This window comes from Nothobranchius furzeri, chromosome 2 (genome assembly GCF_043380555.1).
Source record: "Nothobranchius furzeri strain GRZ-AD chromosome 2, NfurGRZ-RIMD1, whole genome shotgun sequence".
In the NCBI taxonomy this organism is placed as follows: Eukaryota; Metazoa; Chordata; class Actinopteri; order Cyprinodontiformes; family Nothobranchiidae; genus Nothobranchius; species Nothobranchius furzeri.
In genome coordinates this window covers 88,503,571-88,522,576 of record NC_091742.1, presented here as the reverse complement: position 1 = coordinate 88,522,576, position 19,006 = coordinate 88,503,571, and the positions used below count along the sequence as shown (strand labels likewise).

Here is a 19,006-nt window from a genome sequence, read left to right as displayed (position 1 = left end):
TGTGTGAGGTGCCTTGAGACCACTCTTGTCGTGATTTGGCGTTGTATAAATAAACTTGAATTGAATTGAAGTACTAGGGCCTCAAAGAAGAACTGAGAAAGCCTGGAGAGTGAAGACATTGGTGGTGTCCGTGGTCATCGGGGCACTCAGGGCAGTAACCCCCAAACTGGAGGAGTGGTTAAAGTAGATCCCAGGAAAAACATCAGACATCTCTGTCCAGAAGAGTGCAGTTCTAGGATCAGCTAAGATTCTGCGCAGAACCCTCAAGCTCCCAGACCTCTGGTAGAGGACCTGAGCTTGGAAGGATGAGACCACCTGTGAAGGGTGAGATGTTTATGTTTATGTATTTAGCAGTCGCTTTTGTCCAAAGCGACTTACAAGTGATAATCGGCATGTTGCCCTTGAGGCTAACAATAACAACAACTTTACATCAATCATGGAGAGGTGGACGGGGGGGGGGGGGGGGGGGGGGGGGCAGGGAGGGTGCTAGTTTAGAAGATGCCGTTGAAGAGCAGGGTCTTCAGGAGTTTCTTGAAAATTGAAAAGGAAGCCGCTGTTCTGGTAGTGCGGCTTTTGAGGTTGAGTTGGAGATGATGGGATTTCATCCATTTTGATATGTCAGAGAGACAGTTTGATATTCGTGCAGAGACAGTGTGGTCATCCGGCGGAAATGACAGATAGAGCTGGGTGTCGTCTGCATAGCAGTGGTAGGAGAAGCCACGTGATCGAATGATCTCACCCAGTGAGGTGGTGTATATGGCAAAGAGAAGAGGTCCTAGTGCAGAGCCCTGGGGGACTCCTGTGGCAAGATGGTGCACGGTAGAGGATTGTCCAAGCCAAGATACACTGAATGATCGTCCTGTGAGGTACGATTCAAACCAGGCATGTGCTTTCTCTGATGGGAATATGTATATTCAACCTCCTCTTCCTCCTGTGCTACTGCTGCCCCTTATATGTATTAGGGATGTTGATATCATCTCTACTGATATCCAGTATCTAACTGTCGTTATCTGATACCAATAAAAACAGATATATCCCAGCCAGCATGCATAGATAGGCCCTATATGTGGTGCAACAACAAGGTTTGACCATGGTTTCCATGGCGGCCCCCACAGGCATTTGCCCACTTACGTCATCGGGCCCATGTATGAGTGAAACCCCTTGGGTCTTTCTGAAAACCCTGTAGGGTCTGTTAAAATGAATGTGGGTTAATCACTGTGGGGTCACCATGGAAACCGTGGACATCAGATAAGCATCTGAAGAGTTTGATATTTAAAATGTGCATGATATGTAAAAGTTGTGTCATTAGGTGCAATCATTTACAATTGAGCCTCAATCCTTCTGTGACTTACTGCGCTAAACTTACGGAAAAGAGCGCTTAAGCTAGTTCCTTCTTCTCACTGAAGCTAAACTTTTGTCTGGATTCAGCAAACGAGATGGTTTGGAGACGGTGTTGCTAGTTTACCGTAGTCTTATCAGATCATAAAACAAGCTGCAGATTCAGCCTTCAGTAAACATGTGAGTGTGTTTAAAACAAAGCTCAGCCGAATGGAGCGGAGATCAAGGAGAGCTTTAAAATATTAGATATGACTAGTAGTTCGCACTCTGGTTAGCTTGTTTCCTGTTTTAATTAACACACACACACACACACACACACACACACACACACACACACACACACACACACACACACACACACACACACACCATATAGACACTGGAAGCTTCCTCTTCCTCTGCTGTTGGCAGGAGATGAAGCAGAGGATAATGATGAAGGTTTACTTGCTGATCTGGGTTCTTGGTGAGAAAATAAACTATAATATTTGATCGTATCCTGATTAGCTTCACTGCTGTTGAGTTTTGTGATTTTCCTGATGCTGCCGTCAATTATTTAGGGTTTCATTTAACAGCCAGCTTTTATTCATGCGTTTGACTACTTCAGTCTATGCTCCTGAGACCTGTTTATCTCAACTCTATTATTATTAACCCTTTGATGCATAATGGTCACTACAGTGGACAGGTACTCAAAATTGTTATTTCTTTATTTTTGCTATTAAGCACAGCTGTTGAAGACTTTATTGCATGTGAGCCCCTCCATTTGGACTTCAGTATGTCAAGCCAAAATATTTCATGTTCAGAATGCACGTTGTCCACTGAGATGGACATGTAATAAATTATTTGTAAATTAACGAAATGTTACAAAAATATTTGTTGAAATTTGTTTCATTCACACCTAAAGATTAATGAAAAAATTTTTTTAAAAAATCATGGTTGAAGATTTCATAATTCATGCATCAGAGGGTTAAGAGACTTTTTTTATTATAACTCAGAAATTAAATATTAAAAAGAAAATGTGCATATTTAATTTCTGAAAACTTCTTCAACTTTTATTTTTAAAATGTATTTGTTTAATTTATTGCTTCAAGTAATGCTTGTTTTTTGCAGTCATGAGGTCCTTCTAGTTTCAAATACATGGATAAATTTAAAAAATGAACGAAAATGCACAATCAGAAACACTGATGATGATGATGATGACCAACTTGTGATCTTCATATAAACAGAAAACCCACGCCAAAACATAAATAAAAGTAAAGGAAAACAATTATTCTAATTAATTTTTGTTCAAAAATACTTCTTAAAACCCCCAAACAGAAACGAAATGTTCCCGTAACTCATTAAGTTTGTGTAGGGAGTGGTAGTTGGGTTGTAGCTGGTAAACCCGGGTTAGGGTTAGGGTTAGGACAGCCATTAAAGCTTAGTTTTTCAGTTTTCCAGCTCCATTGACTCAGATTCAAAAATACCATTTTAAAAAAGCAATCAAATATTTTCATCGCAATGTAAAGATTCAACCTCTGAAATTAAAAGTTTGATGTACTTTTTGTCATTTATTTCTAATTGATTTGAAGTTGTATTACTTTTTTTATTTCTAAATAATATGTGGTTGCTCTGTGTGGAGGTCCTATGTTCTGTGCTTGCATGTGTTTTCTATGGGTTCTCCAGATACCCCCCCCCCTCCTCCCCCGATGCTGATGCTAGTTTATCTGTGAGCGGAAGTGATTGCGCTGCATTAGAAACCACAAATGATAGAGGAGCACATGTGATGCGTGTCAGAGACCATACTGAAAAAAGAGAATAGTTTAATCAACCTAATTGAACTGCTTCAATTGGTAACAAGCAATTTAATTAAGTTTATCCAACCTAAATTATTAAAATTGTACTAATAATTTAAGTTGGATAAACTTAATTAAATTGCTTGTTACCAATTGAAGCAATTTTTCAAGATGGATCAACTTTAAACCAGCTTTTGTTTTCTGTTCCAGTTGCTTTCTCTCTGGCTGAAGAAGAGGATGGCGATGAAGGGTCATCAGGCTTTGCTGAATACTCTGGAAATGATTTCCATGACATGACATATCAAGATTATGGCGTCGACATTGATGATGCCAACTTCTTTGCCTCTTCTCAATCGCCATCATCTGTTCCCAGCACCCTTCCCTCCTCAGGTAACCTCCAGCTCACCAGCTGCTGTTTATAAACTTTTAACCGTTTTTTAGGCTTTCTTAATTAAACTAAAGTAGTCCCTTGATATATTGCGGTTCACCTTTCGCAGATTTTGTGTCACAGTGTGTTGAGTCTGAAAGTATGAAGGTGTTTAAACAAGAGAGAAGAGTGAAAATGTTAATGCCCGTCTGAGAAAAGTGTGTTAAGTGTGTAGTGAGGAGTGTGCTGTTCTGGTCGTGTCCACAACTACAGAGGCATGGGGGGGGGGGGGGGGGGCAGCTGTCCAGGATTTGTAAGACCACTGTACACCCTGGCCCTGTGACCGCTTCACTTGGAGTGGTCGTGGTCATTCAACTCTTGCCAATTACAGATGGCCACCAAAACGGATCCCCTCGACACCTCGGCTGCTCCTAGAAAACCTGTCCATAGAAGTTAGGAACAGAATCAGTGACAAAGAGTGGCCTTGGCGGAGTCCAACTCTCACTGGAAATGAGTCCGACTTACTGCCAGCATTGTGGTCTGAACTCCGACACTGATCATACGGGGACCTAACAGCCCGTATCAAAGGTCCTGGTACCCCATACTCCCAAGGTACCCCCAAAAGGCCCCCCGTGGGATATGGTCAAATGCCTTCTCCTAATCCACAAAAGATTGGTTGGGCTAACTCCCACGCACCCTCCAGGTGTACTAAGGGTACAGAGCTGGTCCAGTGTTGTATGCCAGGCTGAAAACCACACTGTTCGACAATCCGCCAGGCCCTTGTAGTGAATTCAGCCAGGGGTTACCACCTTTGAATGAGCCGATGAGTATGCTCTGAAGAAAGGTTTGACATCAGAAACTTTATTAATGAGTCCACATCAGTACAGGTTTGATGCATCAGGAACCAGGAGGACTGGAAGTCAACGCCCAAATGCTCCTTTTTATTTACTTGGGGAACACGTTTCCACTCCCATGGTAGGAGGGGATAGGATCCACCCAGATTGGACGAACCAATCCATACCTTCACCATGTTAACTTTAAATAGCCCAATAAGGCTCTTCCTTCTAGAAAGCAAGCTTTCTGCACACAAAGAAATGCTTACTTGGACCAGAGTGAATCCTCTGACCACATATAGCTTTAGCTACCACACCCTCCTCTCCAGTACACCCGAATAGAGACACAAATAAAAACATCACTGTTATTTATTTACTTTTCGCCTTAAAAAAACATTGACAAAAAAAAAACATTTGAAAAGTTGAGACACTGCGTTATAAGTACAGCTGTTAGGGTATTTTAGTGAGCTACAGCTATAAGTGGTCCCGATAACTCAGCTCATAGCTGTTGTTCTGCGTTGAAGACAAAGGTAAGATGTTGGTTCTTTAACCTCAGGAAGATTCTGAGAATAAAACCTTTACAACAAATGACTTGGCCTCATGGTGGGTTTGTAATACTCAGTAATCACGTGACTGTCAAGGTCAGGTGGAAACAGGACGTCACTCTTTAATAATGCATGAAAGTGAGCCGTGCTGCTGAGTTTAAATCATTTTTCCTCTCTTCTTGCAGCGACTAAACCCTCACCACTAGGGGGAGCTCTTCACGCCATCATCTGCCTGGTCCCTGCAGCCTTCATGTTGTGCATCAAAGCATGAAAACCATGAATAAACGACTTGATTTGGAACAGCTCCTTACGTGGCATTTGTTGAATTTTGTGCAAACTGCAAACGAGTCCACCTCAACATGGTCCTCTCCATATTTAGCTGATTGTTGATTTGAGTTCAGATGTCATCGTTTTCAGTTCACTCTGCAAGTCCCACTGCAGAAAAACATTTTAAAGTCTTTTGTTTTTAAAAGCATTAAAAAGCGTCTGAAAACCAAAGTTATTCAGATTATTCTTACGATTAAGATTATTCTTAGATTTTAAACCTTATTTTGTTTAATTTATATTTTAAGGAGTTTAAATCAGCAGCTGAGATGGCATCCAGTCTTCTGACCAGTCAAGAACCATTTTCAGCTGTTGATGTGTTTGCTTTCTCCACTTTTTAACATTTCAGAGGAAAACAACCACAATAATGAATGGTAACGCTTCCTTTTACAGTCCCCTAATTACTAAGTACTTACATGGTAATTACATAGTAAGTTAAAGTGTATTATTGTTTCTGAGTTCTTAAACAGTTATAATCATGGAACTCAGGTTCAATTCTAGTTTTATTTTATTAATCATTCCCAGTAAAACTGCTTTACATAATAATTACACCTAATTTACAATGATACACTTTAATTACACAATAATACACTTTAACTTACTATGTAATTGTAAGTACTTAGTAATTAAGGGACTGTAAAAGGAAATGTTACCTAATGAGTTAGTTAGATGATGTTTAAAATTACATAATAATGAATCTGTAAAACAGAAACACGTGAACCCAAGCCTGACTGGGCTGATTTTACTAATACTGATTTGTGGTTAGGGTTAAGGGCGAACCCCTAGAGTACACAGTGAGTACTTCCTGTACTCAAGAGTGACGTTTTAAAACTGATGACGTGAGGCCACACCCGCAGGCCGTCAGGGCTGGAGATGGTTCAGGTTTTTTTGTGCTTCTTTACACATATAGTTCTGGATTCTACACGTTTCTCTGTTGCAGCTCATCTGCCGCACATAGATCCTTTAAAAGTTCTTTGGTGAAGACGTGAGGATTTAACAATGTCAGAAAACACTAAAACCTGCAGGAAGGAAGCAGAAAAGTACCGGGAGAGAGCTAGAGCTCCAGCAGGACTTCAAACATCTAAAAAAAGTCACTTTTATTTTTGAACTTTTCACACCCATGCGCCGCTACTGTAGCATCCGGTGTGGATGTGGAGCGCGCGCTGTGGCCGACGACTCAGTTCCTGACTGAGACTGATTCACTCCGACAGACCCGACCCAGAGAGGGAGGTGGGTTTACGAAAACAAACAAACAAACAAACAAAAAAAAAGAACTCAAGTGGGTGAGAGGAAACGCGTGAAGACGCCAGAGCTGCAGGGTGAAATGTCTCTAGACTCTAGTCACCTGTCAGAGACGTGGTGATGCTGTAGATCAGATCTGAACCAGAACCAGAACGGATCTCCACCTCAACACCGGTTGGAGATCAGTAAAAGTGGTCCCTACACCTCAGAGCTGAAGGTAGAGAGAGAGCTGTGAGGGTGTCGCGCTCAGTGAGGTGTGGGGGGGGGGGGTCTGAGAGAAGGAAGACAGGAAGAGAGAGAGAGAGAGAGAGAGAGAGAGAGAGAGAGAGAGAGAGAGAGAGACGAACAGAAGAGTGGAGGGCTGATAACAGCTGCAGAGGAAGAAGTTTTTTAAAGGAACAAACTAAAAAGATAAAAAGGAAACTGATCAAGATCGCTGATGAGTGCACGAGCCAGCTTGAAAAAAGAGAGAGGGAATATTCAAATGATAACGATGAAGCTGTTCTTTCACCTTTGCTTCCTCGGTGAGTTCACCTCCTAACTGATGCTTCCTCTCCGCTTTACTCAGTAAAAACTCAGTCCTTCACATTTGAGCTTGCATGGCTCAATTTTAGATTTTGATTTATTTTTGCATCATTTGAGTCACGTGGTAAAAAGCTTTGATCTTCATTTCAGCAAAAGTTAAAGTTGCTTTTTAAAATCAGCATTTTATCTGGCTGAACTTCTTCCACAACCCCATTACATTTGAATCTGCATCTGAGCAAGTTTGGGTGTCTTCAGGGCGCTTCGTGATAATTTACCACATCCAGGAAGTGATCTGAAGCACACAAATGCAGCAAGGAGATGATGTGTTTCCTGCAAAAATGCCTTTTTAAAAGTGCAAATAATGTAGATGTGAGTGAACTATTAGACTATTATTAGCTTTTATGGCAGAGCAAATGTTAGGTCCAGATTTACTAAGCAGAGCTTACTAATATGGTTGCAAATCATCAAGAGCACCTATGGGGGAGTCTAGACTTAAACCCGATCTAGAACTGCAGTAACAACACGAGCTTCGCTTTAGTGTGGACTAAATCAGAAGAGTCATTAATCAGACCAAGCTGATCTGAAACACAGGCTTTGTTAGCATGATCTCACGTTAGCTCAGATCTTCTGAAGAGAGGTTCTACTGAGTGGATTCAGGCATAACTGTCCAATCTGTAGTTAGTCTCAGTGTGGTGTGACAGTTTAATTCTGACCTGATTGACACGCTAATGGCTAGTCAGGGTGAACACAAACTAGCTTCAAGATTAAACGTGGAAAAAAGAACCTTACAAGTGTTCGCTAACCTGCCCTGCCTGATTAGATTGAACTCAGAGTTTTGGTGACGTTTTCGAGGATTACAGGATTAGCCGCTAGCTCGATTCCCAAGAGACAAAACCTCAACCTGGAATGCTGATGAAGGTTAGTCTAGTACTTCAGTGGGCTGCGGCAGGTTGGAAAGACAAAACTTAAAGAATAATTCAAATTCAATTAATTCAACAAATTAAATATCAGTGCTTGTGTGTGTGTTCGGTCATGTTTCCTACCCTCTGATCCAAGGTCTTTAGGAAGAGAAGAAAGTAAGAGTTCAGAGGACTCTGTAAAGAGGAAATTTGTTGTGAGGAAAAATATTGAAATAGGGGCGACGGTGGCACAGGAGTTAAGCGCTCGCCCCGAAATCAGAAGGTTGCAGGTTCGAGCCCCGCTCAGTCTGTCGCTGTCGTTGTGTCCTTGGGCAAGACACTTAACCCACGTTGCCTGCTGGTGGTGGTCGGAGGGACCGGTGGCGCCAGTGCTCGGCAGCCTTGCCTCTGTCAGTGCGCCCCAGGGCAGCTGTGGCTACATCGTAGCTCATCCCCACCAGTGTGTGAATGTGTGTGTGAATGTGTGTGTGAATGGGTGAATGACTGATGGTGTTGTAAAGCGCCTTGGGGGGTTCCAGGACTCTAGAAGGTGCTATATCAAATACAGGCCATTTACCATTTAACACTTCAAGATTTGGCTGATTTAACCTTCCTCATTAATAAATGAGTACTCCAGTACTCAGTGAGGCAGTGGCCTGCTAGTAGCTGGGCAGCAGTAGCTCAACAGCGGGTTGTCCAGTAATCGGAAGGTTGCAGGTTTGATCCCGGCTCTGGACAGAGAATTCTGCTGTTGTGCAAGACACTTAACCCACCTTGCCTGCTGGTGGTGGTCGGAGGGACCGGTGGCGCCTGTGCTCGGCAGCCTTGCCTCCGTCAGCGTGCCCCAGGGCAGCTGTGGCTACATGGTAGCTCATCAACATCAGTGTGTGTGAACGGATGAATGATACACTGTAGCGTAAGAGTCCTCTGACTCTGAAAGGCGCTACACGACTGCGGGTCATTTATCATTATCATTTAGTAGATGGGAGTGCATGTTATACGTATGTAGTCCTTGGAACATAGTCTCACATAGCTTTTTACTTCTGTTTGTTTCCAGTCTTACGGTTACTTATACTTACTGTACTTATAGTACACTTCAGCACTTATTTGTAGTGCACGTGTTTGTACGGTCTGGGAACTTTGTTTAGCCCTCTTTTATGGCTAACTAGTCGTGTATGTTCAGCACTTGGGTCAGCAGCTGTTGTAAACTGGCTCCACAAATAAGGGCTGGATGTTTATATAAACATGTTTCCCAGGTACATAGCTCAATGAACTACAAACACATTTAATTACACTACTTTTCTCCTTAGTTCTAGTGACGTCTTCTGTTACACGAGGCAAAAACACAACCGATGTTCCAGATGTTGAGGAACCTAAAGCGGAGCCCAAAGGTAAGAACAGACATAAAAATCGTTGTGGATATATTAAGTGCTGACTATTAATTAGGTGTATGTTTAAATCACCCACTGATTTGTTTCCTGTTGTTTTATCCTTTCTTAAAACCGGTGGACATAAACTGGCTGATTGTTACAGAAGAGGATTAGCTAAGACAGCTTTATTTGTAGAGCACCTTACTACAGTATAAAACCAGAGTGCTTCAAAGAAATTGAAAAGATTAAAAACAAAACACAGCATAAAAATGCATAAAGACTAAAGCATAAAAACTAACACTAAAAAGACTCTCAAGCTGAGTTAAAAGCCAAATCATAAAAATAGACACCAGACAGTGAAGAGGGTGACCTAATGCTCAAAGGCAGCACATTCAGAGCCCAGGGGCCGCTACAGAAAAGCCCTGTCACCTCTGAGCTTACGTCTTGTTTTGGGGACTTCCAGGAGCATCCCTTCAGCCGGCCTCAGAGACCGAGCAGGGGAGTAAAAAACCAGTGGCTCAGAGAGGTAATCTGGAGCAAGGTCATGCAAAGATTAGGGCCAGTGAAAAGAAAAAAAAAAGAAAAGAAAGAGAATTCTGACTTTAATATCAGAAATCTGACTTTTTTCTTAAGATTATTAGAGTTAGAATTCTGAGATTAAAGCCAGAATTGTCTTTCTTTTGTTTTCCCTTTTACGTGGCCCTAACCCTCTTCCGTAGATTGTCTTGTTTCCCTCTAAACTGGGATGAAATAAAAAAATCTACAGAATAAAACCAGAAGATGCTTCAATAGATTATAAAGTTTGAGATGTCTCTCAGTTTCCAAACTTTATAATCTGTTTGGTCGAGCTACTTCATTAAGTCGCCCCCTGCTGGTCATTTAAAGAATACAAGTTCAAAGCAAACTGGCTTCCGGTTTCTTTCCCCGTGACTCAGCTGTAATTGGATGTAGTCACTAAATGTTTTTTTTTCTTTCTTCAGGTTTTCTGATTCGTGACAGTTTTCTCTTTTACTTACAGAAATTTCATCTGATGACCAAATACAAAATAAAACTACAGTTTCTCCAGAAACTGAAGTTTATGGAAAAGGTACCAACAGTTCTGAGTCACAACATTCACGTATTTATGGATGTGCACTTAGGCCTTATGTAGCATCACACATTACTTTGCTTCTCCACTATATTAGCCAGTTTGCCATCCTTCACCGTTGATAGTTTGATTTAACTCAAATTTCAGAATCAGAAACGCCGAAACCCTTAACAACCCAGCAGCTCCTGAATGGATCCAACAATGAAACCACCACGCCAACAGCGCCAGCGCCATCACCACCAACGGTAACCAACCAGGAGAGTTCTGAGTGTTGGCTCTTTACGCAACAACTCTCCGTTTGTTCAGTGCAAACATCTAGTCAACATTTTAGCATTGCTTCAGGGTTCTGGAGTCCTTCATGAGCTGAATGACAGCTAGAATGAACCTTTGCTGCTGAATAACCAGGAAGTGCAGAACAAGCCATCACATATGAACCCCCACAGCAGAGCTGAGCAATGTTCAAATCTGAAGGCTGCCCTCTGTCTTGAACAGGCAACAGAAGGTGGATCAAAAGACAAAGAGGTCACTTCTGCAGGTGCTGCACCAGCAGCTGCTGCTTCGTCTAAAGCAGGTACGCAGGCAGCTCGTTCACCGCTTACGTCTGACGCTTCCTGTGCGTCAGACCACAACCACCACGTGTTCTCTGTGACAGCAGACACGTCTGATAAAAACAGCTTTACACATAAAACACACACCTGTCTGATCAGGGGGCAACACTGTAGTATGATGTGTTTATAGTCAGTTATTTTCTGCACAACGCTGTCTCACTATGTTCTGTTTTATACTACGGTGAATGGTGAAATATGTAAATATTATTAGCAAACTCTGCAAAATAATTTCATTTCTAAGTACTTTGGTGTCCGATTCATCATGAACAACGTATCAGTAAACCACCCAGTCCTACAGCTGCAGCTACCGACCAGAACACCAACATCCTCACCAGGAGGTGGTTCAGGCTTCTGATCTGGATGGCTGCTGGTCTCCTCCCTCTGGAGGATTTCCAGCTGCTGGTTGGAGACCAAGCAAGTCCTTTAGGCTTCCTCAGCTGGTGTTAGAGCTTTCGTCCTGACATGATTGTTCTCCTCTAGGTTATGTGATCCTGGTGCTTATCATCATTGTGATCATTATTCTGTGCACCATCCTCTACATGCTCAGGCGGGCGTCCAGGGTAAGAAACCAATTTCAAAAAGCTTCTTCAAGTCATCGTTTAGACCTGACAATTCATCTGGTTTTTGTTTTCCAGTCGTACTCATTTGATCTCCAACGTCCTCCATCTAGCCGTCTAGACGAGCCCACTGGGACCTTTGGCCAGGTCTACCTGGATGATCTAGGTACATTAGTTTATAACTAACTACATTTATAGACACACACCCAAGTAAACTCTTAACAAGACTGCTTTGGTCTTTCTGATCGACCAGCCCCAAAAGGCATGGAGACCACTGACGACCTCCCAACCGCACCAGTAGCCAATGGAACAGGTCCACAGATGGGGGACAAAGACACCAGAGAAGACAAGAATACCAGTGAGGGTGTGCTATTTTTGTTGGTTGATTGTTTATTTAGCATCTCTGCTGTAGAGAAGGTGTTCACATGACTTATTTGATCGAAGGATCCCAACGTGGACGAGAGTAAATAAACATACTCAGTTTCTGCAAATGTGACGTTTATTTGTTCTGCTCCAATGCATGATAACATGTCCTACTGCCACAACTATAAAGATGTGAAATGCTTAAATTTTGTTCCTTCCTGCAGTTTCCCAGGAGCAGCCAGAGGCAAACGGGGTGCAGAACTCCCCTCCCAGTAGCGCCAGTTCTTCATTGGGCGACGACCAATCTGAGCAGGCGTCCAACCAGCTGAGCAGCAACAACTTGTTGTTTGACGCCATGGAGGAGCCGCAGCAGCAGAATGAAAACAACAACAACCCATGTAAGACTTAAACATGAACAGCACATTAAAAATCAACACACGCTTCACAAACGTGTGTAAGATATGAAAAACCAAAGCGCAGATATTTTTCTTCAGTCTTTTGGAAAAATAAACATAAGATACAGAGTTAAGACAATAGAAGATACAAAATCAGAGGTATTACAGTTAATCGTCTCTAGATTCATAACAGAAAACAGACAAACAATAATATTTTACAGCAGCAACGACAAAAATGCTAATATTTCAGCAAAAATAAGATAACCCTCATGTTTCTAGATGATTATATTTTACTCCTTATTGGCCCAAATTGTAAGTACTTCAACCAAAATTTCAAAGAAATCCAACATTTTATTAATTTCTATTAATTCAGATTTCTCATTTTGCTTTAAGTTTATTTAATAAAATCCTCCAACTGTTTAATCCTAATCCTCTGCAGTTCCACGTTACAACACTGAGCTAACTGCTAAAAATATTAGCGCTATACAAGCTATTTGCAGTGAGGACACGTAAAACAGTATCAAACAGTGGCGGTGCCCGGGGGGGGGGGGGGGGGGGGGGGGCTTGGGGGTGCTATAGCTACCCCTGGATTAGTCATTGCACCCCCATAGCACCCCCAAGTAAATATTAGAGGTTTTTTTTTACAATTTCATTTGAATTTAACGTGTGGATGTGATAATATTTAACATACAAAACAAAAATAATCAGTAAATTATCATATAGATAGTAAAAACTTCAACCAACACAGGAAATTGATGTTAATCTTTGACCTCATTTTCCACCTGCGAATGAGTGAAAGGTAGAGCTAGTGGTAAAATGGATCGGTTTTGTTGCCCAAATTTCCACGGATTCAGTCAGAAACGAATGACTCTTTGGAAGTGATCTCAGACCCACAAAAACCTACGGATCTGGATGAAGAGAGTCAACCCTCAACCGCCGCAGCAGTCTGATGACTGATGACACCCGGTCGAACTAGCTACAAGCTAACCTGAAGCTAACCCAAAGCTAATGCAGAGGTGGGAGCTAAGCTAACGGAGGTAGCAACCTAGCTACAACCGGAGTTAACTGTGCACAACACCAGAGCTTCTGAGTCAGAGATACGCCGGGCTGACCGCTGGGTAAAACCGGGTGAAACACAGAGGTCTCCCGAGAGCTCCACAAACCAGCAGCCGCACAGCAGACAAGCGCCGCTGCGATCTGAGATGCGCAGAGCTGCCGCTGGGGAGAACCGAGTGGAAAGGTTTCCATCCCAGAGCTCCACAAGCCGGCAGCCCGTGCAGCAGACAGAAGCCGCGATCAGACAGAGATGCGCCGAGCTGCGGGGAGGGGAGAAACGGGTGGAAAACATCGGTCTCCCGAGAGCTCCACAAGCCGATAGCCGGAACCCAGCTCCACCAACATGTTATATTTCAACCCATTTTCTAAAGTGCAGCATTATGTTAAATGCACTGGGTTTTACCCTATTACATTTAAATTTCATGGTTAAACAGTACATGTTAAAATCTAGGCTCAGCTCGGCAGTGACCTAAAATGCATAAATATAATTTTACTTACCGAAAAAAATGAAGTGGAGACTCCTTGGACGCTCTATTAGTGCAATTAATGCCACAGCAAGTCATTTTGTCCAACAATTGCACAAATAATATCCAAAAAAGAACGCACAAACGCTACAACTAATGGTCTAATTTGAGAGACTGAAACTGACGGAACAGTTTCCAGGCCAGACCGAGGCTCTACTGCGGCCTTTCCCCGGAGCTAGCTCTGCGGTCACGTGGGTCGGATGCTCATTAATTATACAGAATTTTAGGCTTTTAATACACTTAAACAGAAGAGTGAGAAAAAAAATCACCCCCCTCAGAGTTGTCATGAGTGTAAACTAGATCATTTAAACAAAAAACATGTTTTGGAACCAGGCTGTAAACATGTTTATTTCTGCTGTGAAATTGGTATTTTTAACATGGGAGTCAATGAGGATTTGCTCGCTTTTGACACCAGCCCCTAGTGGATGAGGGTGGAACTGTAATTTATTTTACTTCCGCGTTTGCTTCAGTTTTTGACCCGCATTGTGGGGGCTTGATTTACCCCCACTGACAACGAAACCAACTAATGTAGGAAACCTGGCCGGTAATGGAATATGGGCCAATATTAGAGGATTTATGGTAATGTGAATGTGCAAATCCAAATTATTGCTGACCTTAAGTAAACAATAAGAAACATTTTTTAAGTTTTTTTTTCTTTTAATATTCATTGAGTGTTTAGTACGGTGGCTCAGAAGGGTCAAAATGAGTAAATCAGTAAATACAAAAGCCAACAACAACAACAAAAACGATCCAAGTAAAATGTGAGTAAAAGGGGAAATGTAAATATATTTATATTTATGTTAATTTATTAATTTTGCTTTTGTTTTAATTTTAAACTCATGGTAGGTTGTTGTCATTTGTTTTTTGTCTTTCTGCTTTTGCATTTTTTATTTAACATTCTGGGCTACCGTAGATTTACATTTAGTAAAGAGAGGCTAAATTGAAAAAATGGGAGAAAGAAACATTTTCTACCGAAGAAAAACTGAACTTATCACAAAAACTGTCCCAAAATATTTTTTCAACATCCACATGTAAAGAACACAAACTATAAACTAGCACAGACTCAATCTCTAAGCTAATAGCAATGCACTACGTTAATCTTGTCGCAAGCTATAAAAACTAAAAAACTAGTTTTCAAAAATCTTTTAAACATAATTTACATAAACGTGTAAACTCAAATCTGTTTTGCACCGTCTCACAGCAGCTTGCTCCAGCATCCCGTTTGTTGAAATAAACCTGGACGAGCCGGCGTGGTGCGATCAGTTCCTCACCTCTACTCAACCGACTTCCTCCGTTTATCCTGTCTCCTTCTCCTCTGCCTCCTAGCACTTACACGTGATGGTCCTCAATAACCAAGAATAATAATGAGCTTTAAGGAATGAAACATTTGTTTAACTGGCAATGCCTCTGTGCTAACTTGAAAAGCTAACTCAATGCTAGACTGTTTTTGGTTAAATTCACTCATTCATTAAATTGAACACATATGTCTTTTTTTTGTACACAAGCGTTTATATGAATGCTGAAAGTCATTTAAGCTCTTTTCAGGCAACAAAAGACCTTTTTTAAACCAAATGACAGTTTGTGTTTTAGCTAGCTCGTTAAATTACTGTGGTTTGTGTAAACATGTTTAAAACTTTTTAAAATCTCCTTTTAAAAACACTTAAGTGTTTTTCTAACTAAATACAATGTTACTAAGCTAGAGAGAAGTGGTGTCATGATTATCTCTGTTTTAGTAGCATTCAGTGAAATTTTTAAATCAGGGTATACATTTTTTACTGCTATGCTAGTGTTGTATCAAACTAGAAAGTCTGGTTGTTAAACAATTTTTTTTTACCCACAACTTTGTATGAACTAATGGAAAATAATAAGAAAAAAATTTGTGACTTGCTTTGAAAAGTAAACAAGCTGCAAGTAAAAATTACTTTACCCTTTTTCTTAAAAGTTGCTTCTTAGTTATGGTTGATTTATCGTTTTGTACAAAAAAGTTTACATTGATCAAGAAATAAAAGCACCAGAAGACCTTTACTGGCCTCTTAAAGATAATAATTGTAATTTCTTCCAAACACATTTGGAGATCGTTTTATACTCTGGTATCAGTCAAACTATTTTAACAAATCAGTATCATAATTAATTTTTACTTGGTGTTTTTTATCTTAAATGTGTATGTTGTCACTGTTAGTGTTGCTGTGCATCATATTAGAAATCTGAAAATCTTAAATCCTAACAAACTTTTGTGTGTGATGACATAGTACCCTTAATAAATTTGTGTTTATATTGCCTGTCAGATCAACTCAGAACCTTCAACTTTTTCATTTTGTTTAAAATAAATGTAACATTCTTCACTTCTTGTCTCCAGAGCTTTATTTCTATGTGGGTCTTTCACATTTTTGATACAGTGTAGCGTGTGCACATCTACATACTAGGATTTTACACTGTTTGCTATCAGTTTGGTTAGATCCTGAGAAAAGATTGGACACATTAGCATATGAACTTATATTATGCATAAATGTCTAGGATATTAATACACTCAATAGAAGTTCATACACCAACTGTCTTGGTCTATATTTTAATCCAAAGATTAATTTTTAATTTAAGATTATTAAATATTACAGCAAAAGTTTATTTATAAAACAGAAGACTTAATGGATTCTTTGCTTATTCAATAACCAATTACACTTTTCTGTGTTTCATTTCCAAGAAGAGTCAGGTTTAAGAAGTTAAGAATTTATTACTAACAATTTTAAAGATGACAATTTGAAAATGACAATTTGTAACAGCTTGATATTAAAACTTGTTATTAAAAGCTTTGTCTGTGTCTGAATGAAAAGCTAAAATGAAATGCGAGGTTTGGATGCGTGGATGATATCTCAGAAGATTTCTTTCAGAGAGAGAAACGCGTTCTGGGTGAAAAATATAGTTTTGCAGCTAACTTATGGTTTCTTAGAGAGAACAGCATCAGACGCCATCTGTCGGGAGGTGTCTACCTCACCCAGTTCAGGAGACCCTCTGTGGATCCGAGATGTCAGGTGGAGATGATGCCCTATGGGCACGAGGTTGGTAGAGGTTCCTTAGTGTGACACAAATCGGTCCTGAGATGTCTCCGTGGGTCTCAACAACTGATGAAACGATTTGCGTCTCAAAATCAATAACTCTGAAGGAGTTATTGCGTCAGCTGGTTACAGGTGTGCTTATTCGGAGCAATTCTATCGGTGACAGAATGCTTAGTGAGGAGTCAGGCGGCCGTCCCTCGTCCTCCGATTGGTTCAAGAACTGAACTTGAGCGGCGGAGATTTGGCTTTAACAAAACCTCAGAACACGCCCTCTCAGCATCAGAAAGCTTGTTGTTATGGAGCAAAGACGTGAGAGCAAGTTAACTTTTACCCTGGATTCAGTTCTGCACGAGGTGTACACGTGCCAATGACCTTCTGGTTACTGATCACACATTACTGATTATCATAAATAATAATAATTATTAACCCAAAGAATAATAAGTCATTTCAGTAATTAAATACATTTATACTGAACCATGATGATTTTTTATGATGATTATTATATGATTGTAATAAACAGTAAAAACTGTTTATTTAAAATTATTGTTTTAAAATCTTGAAGTGTCCTTCATCTTGGAACAGAACAGCAGCCAGATAAAGATGGTGTTTAGCAGACTTCCCGGCTCCTGATGGATAATCTGTGGAACAAAAGTTACAGCTCGACCCAGCGAGGAAGTGTTACCTTTGGGTCACAAATATGAGGCCATTCATGCCGCTACAACAGCACATACCTAGTGAGGTACGAGGGTCTGTAGTAGAGCCCTGCACGGGCCTAAAATCTGAGCCCGTGTCCAGCCCGGCCCGAGGGGGCATCGAAGGATGGCTGAAGGCTTTCCAGGAACAGGAGATGTGGTGTTGTCTCTTCTCTCTCTATTCTGCCAAATGAGCTGATAGGTTACAGGTGTGTGAGGACATCCTCATGCTGTCACAACCAGATGACAGGAGTTATCAGGTGATCAGCCAGGCTAATGATGACATAAAGAAAACAGGCATAAAGAAAACAAATCCAGGACAGTGTACAGTAATAACAATAATATGTGGTGTTGCTCACCTTATGTGCTCTTATAGAGTTATTAACATGTGCCTGCCTCATGGTGTAGAGTCCATATTTTGCTGAGTGTCCTGCAATAATGCAGGTTATTAGTTAATTTACGTTTGATAGCAAAAACAAAATATTTAATGTAAAAGTTATTCACCAGGTGAATCAGCTCACACGTCACCACCAAGTGTCACAGAGCCAGAATCAGTAGCCTCCTTCATGATGTCATGATGTAATCACATACTTATTTAACTGTTAATATCTTAAAAATTCTGAAATGTTTTAATTTTTTTTTTACCTTGAACAGTTCACTGAGCTTGCACTGTCACTGAGGTGGAAGCTGGAATCAACAGCAGACACCTCACATCTTACTCTTTTCACGGGTGTGGACGCTGCTCTGGGACTTTCTGGAAGATGAATTTCCGTCATGGTCCCTGTGTCACAAGACACACTGCGGCTGTGAGCTCTATTCTGGGTGGCTATGTAAAAAACAAAGAAGCAGCACATTTATAAATGTTTAAAAGAGCATAAAATCACGTGTAACAATAATCTGTAAAACAAATTAAAACTAGAAGGTAATAATAAAATGTCTACATAGAAGATTATTAAAAATAATTCACCTTTGCTACGCCGGTAAGGCTTTACGTCAGCCTGGACAAGTGCATTCTGACAGCCATTGTCTTGGGTAGATTTAGCCTGAAAAAAAATAGAAGCACATTGTTGTTGGAGTTTATAAAGTCAGATAATATACAAAAGAAACATATAGGTGCTTTATAACATTCCTAGTGTTTGATCGTTATTATAACGTAAAAGTCAGTCACATATGATGTGGAGAGCCTGAAATGCGACCTCCTGAACAGAATTCCTCACGGAACCGGGTCACAAGCTGAATTTCACGCTGTAATGCTGTCTGTCAACTAGTGCTGCGTTAGTCACTGTTGCAGAATTACCGACTGACACAAAAACAACCCGAATTTTCTCCGAGCCTGACCGTAATAGTCATGTGGACCGTTTCGTCGGCCAGGGCTTCGAGACATGTCCCGATTCGCCGCTGATTCTAACCTTACATCCCGTTCCACATCTTGTGAACTTGACAAATCTGCCCGAAGGCA

At 40.9% G+C, this 19,006-nt stretch overlaps 1 protein-coding gene across 3 annotated transcripts; it reads left to right on the top strand.

Moving 5' to 3' along the window:
- The first annotated feature begins 6,743 nt into the window (after positions 1-6,743).
- On the top strand, positions 6,744-16,147 carry LOC107376794 (uncharacterized). Of its 3 annotated transcripts, none has more exons than XM_015946065.3 (10): positions 6,744-6,945; positions 9,156-9,236; positions 10,234-10,302; positions 10,450-10,547; positions 10,795-10,873; positions 11,391-11,470; positions 11,546-11,633; positions 11,721-11,825; positions 12,055-12,228; positions 15,007-16,147. In XM_015946065.3, the coding sequence occupies exons 1-10, from the start codon at positions 6,861-6,863 to the stop codon at positions 15,129-15,131; spliced, it is 984 nt and encodes a 327-aa protein (XP_015801551.3). In that variant the 5' UTR covers positions 6,744-6,860; the 3' UTR covers positions 15,132-16,147. The 3 variants fall into 3 exon arrangements, with proteins under 3 accessions (XP_015801551.3, XP_015801550.3, XP_015801549.3); XM_015946064.3 differs by having other exon boundaries at positions 11,721-11,831; positions 15,010-16,147; XM_015946063.3 differs by having other exon boundaries at positions 11,721-11,831.
- Positions 16,148-19,006: the final 2,859 nt, after the last annotated feature.

What these genes read in the sequence shown, in the direction of transcription:
- LOC107376794 (XM_015946063.3), top strand. Translation starts at nt 6,861, where the DNA reads ATGAGTGCACGAGCCAGCTTGAAAAAAGAGAGAGGGAATATTCAAATG. An exon ending in ACCTAAAGCGGAGCCCAAAG is followed by an intron (nt 9,237 to 10,233) that starts GTAAGAACAGAC and finishes TTTTACTTACAG; the next exon opens with AAATTTCATCTGATGACCAA. An exon ending in TGCTCAGGCGGGCGTCCAGG is followed by an intron (nt 11,471 to 11,545) that starts GTAAGAAACCAA and finishes TTTGTTTTCCAG; the next exon opens with TCGTACTCATTTGATCTCCA.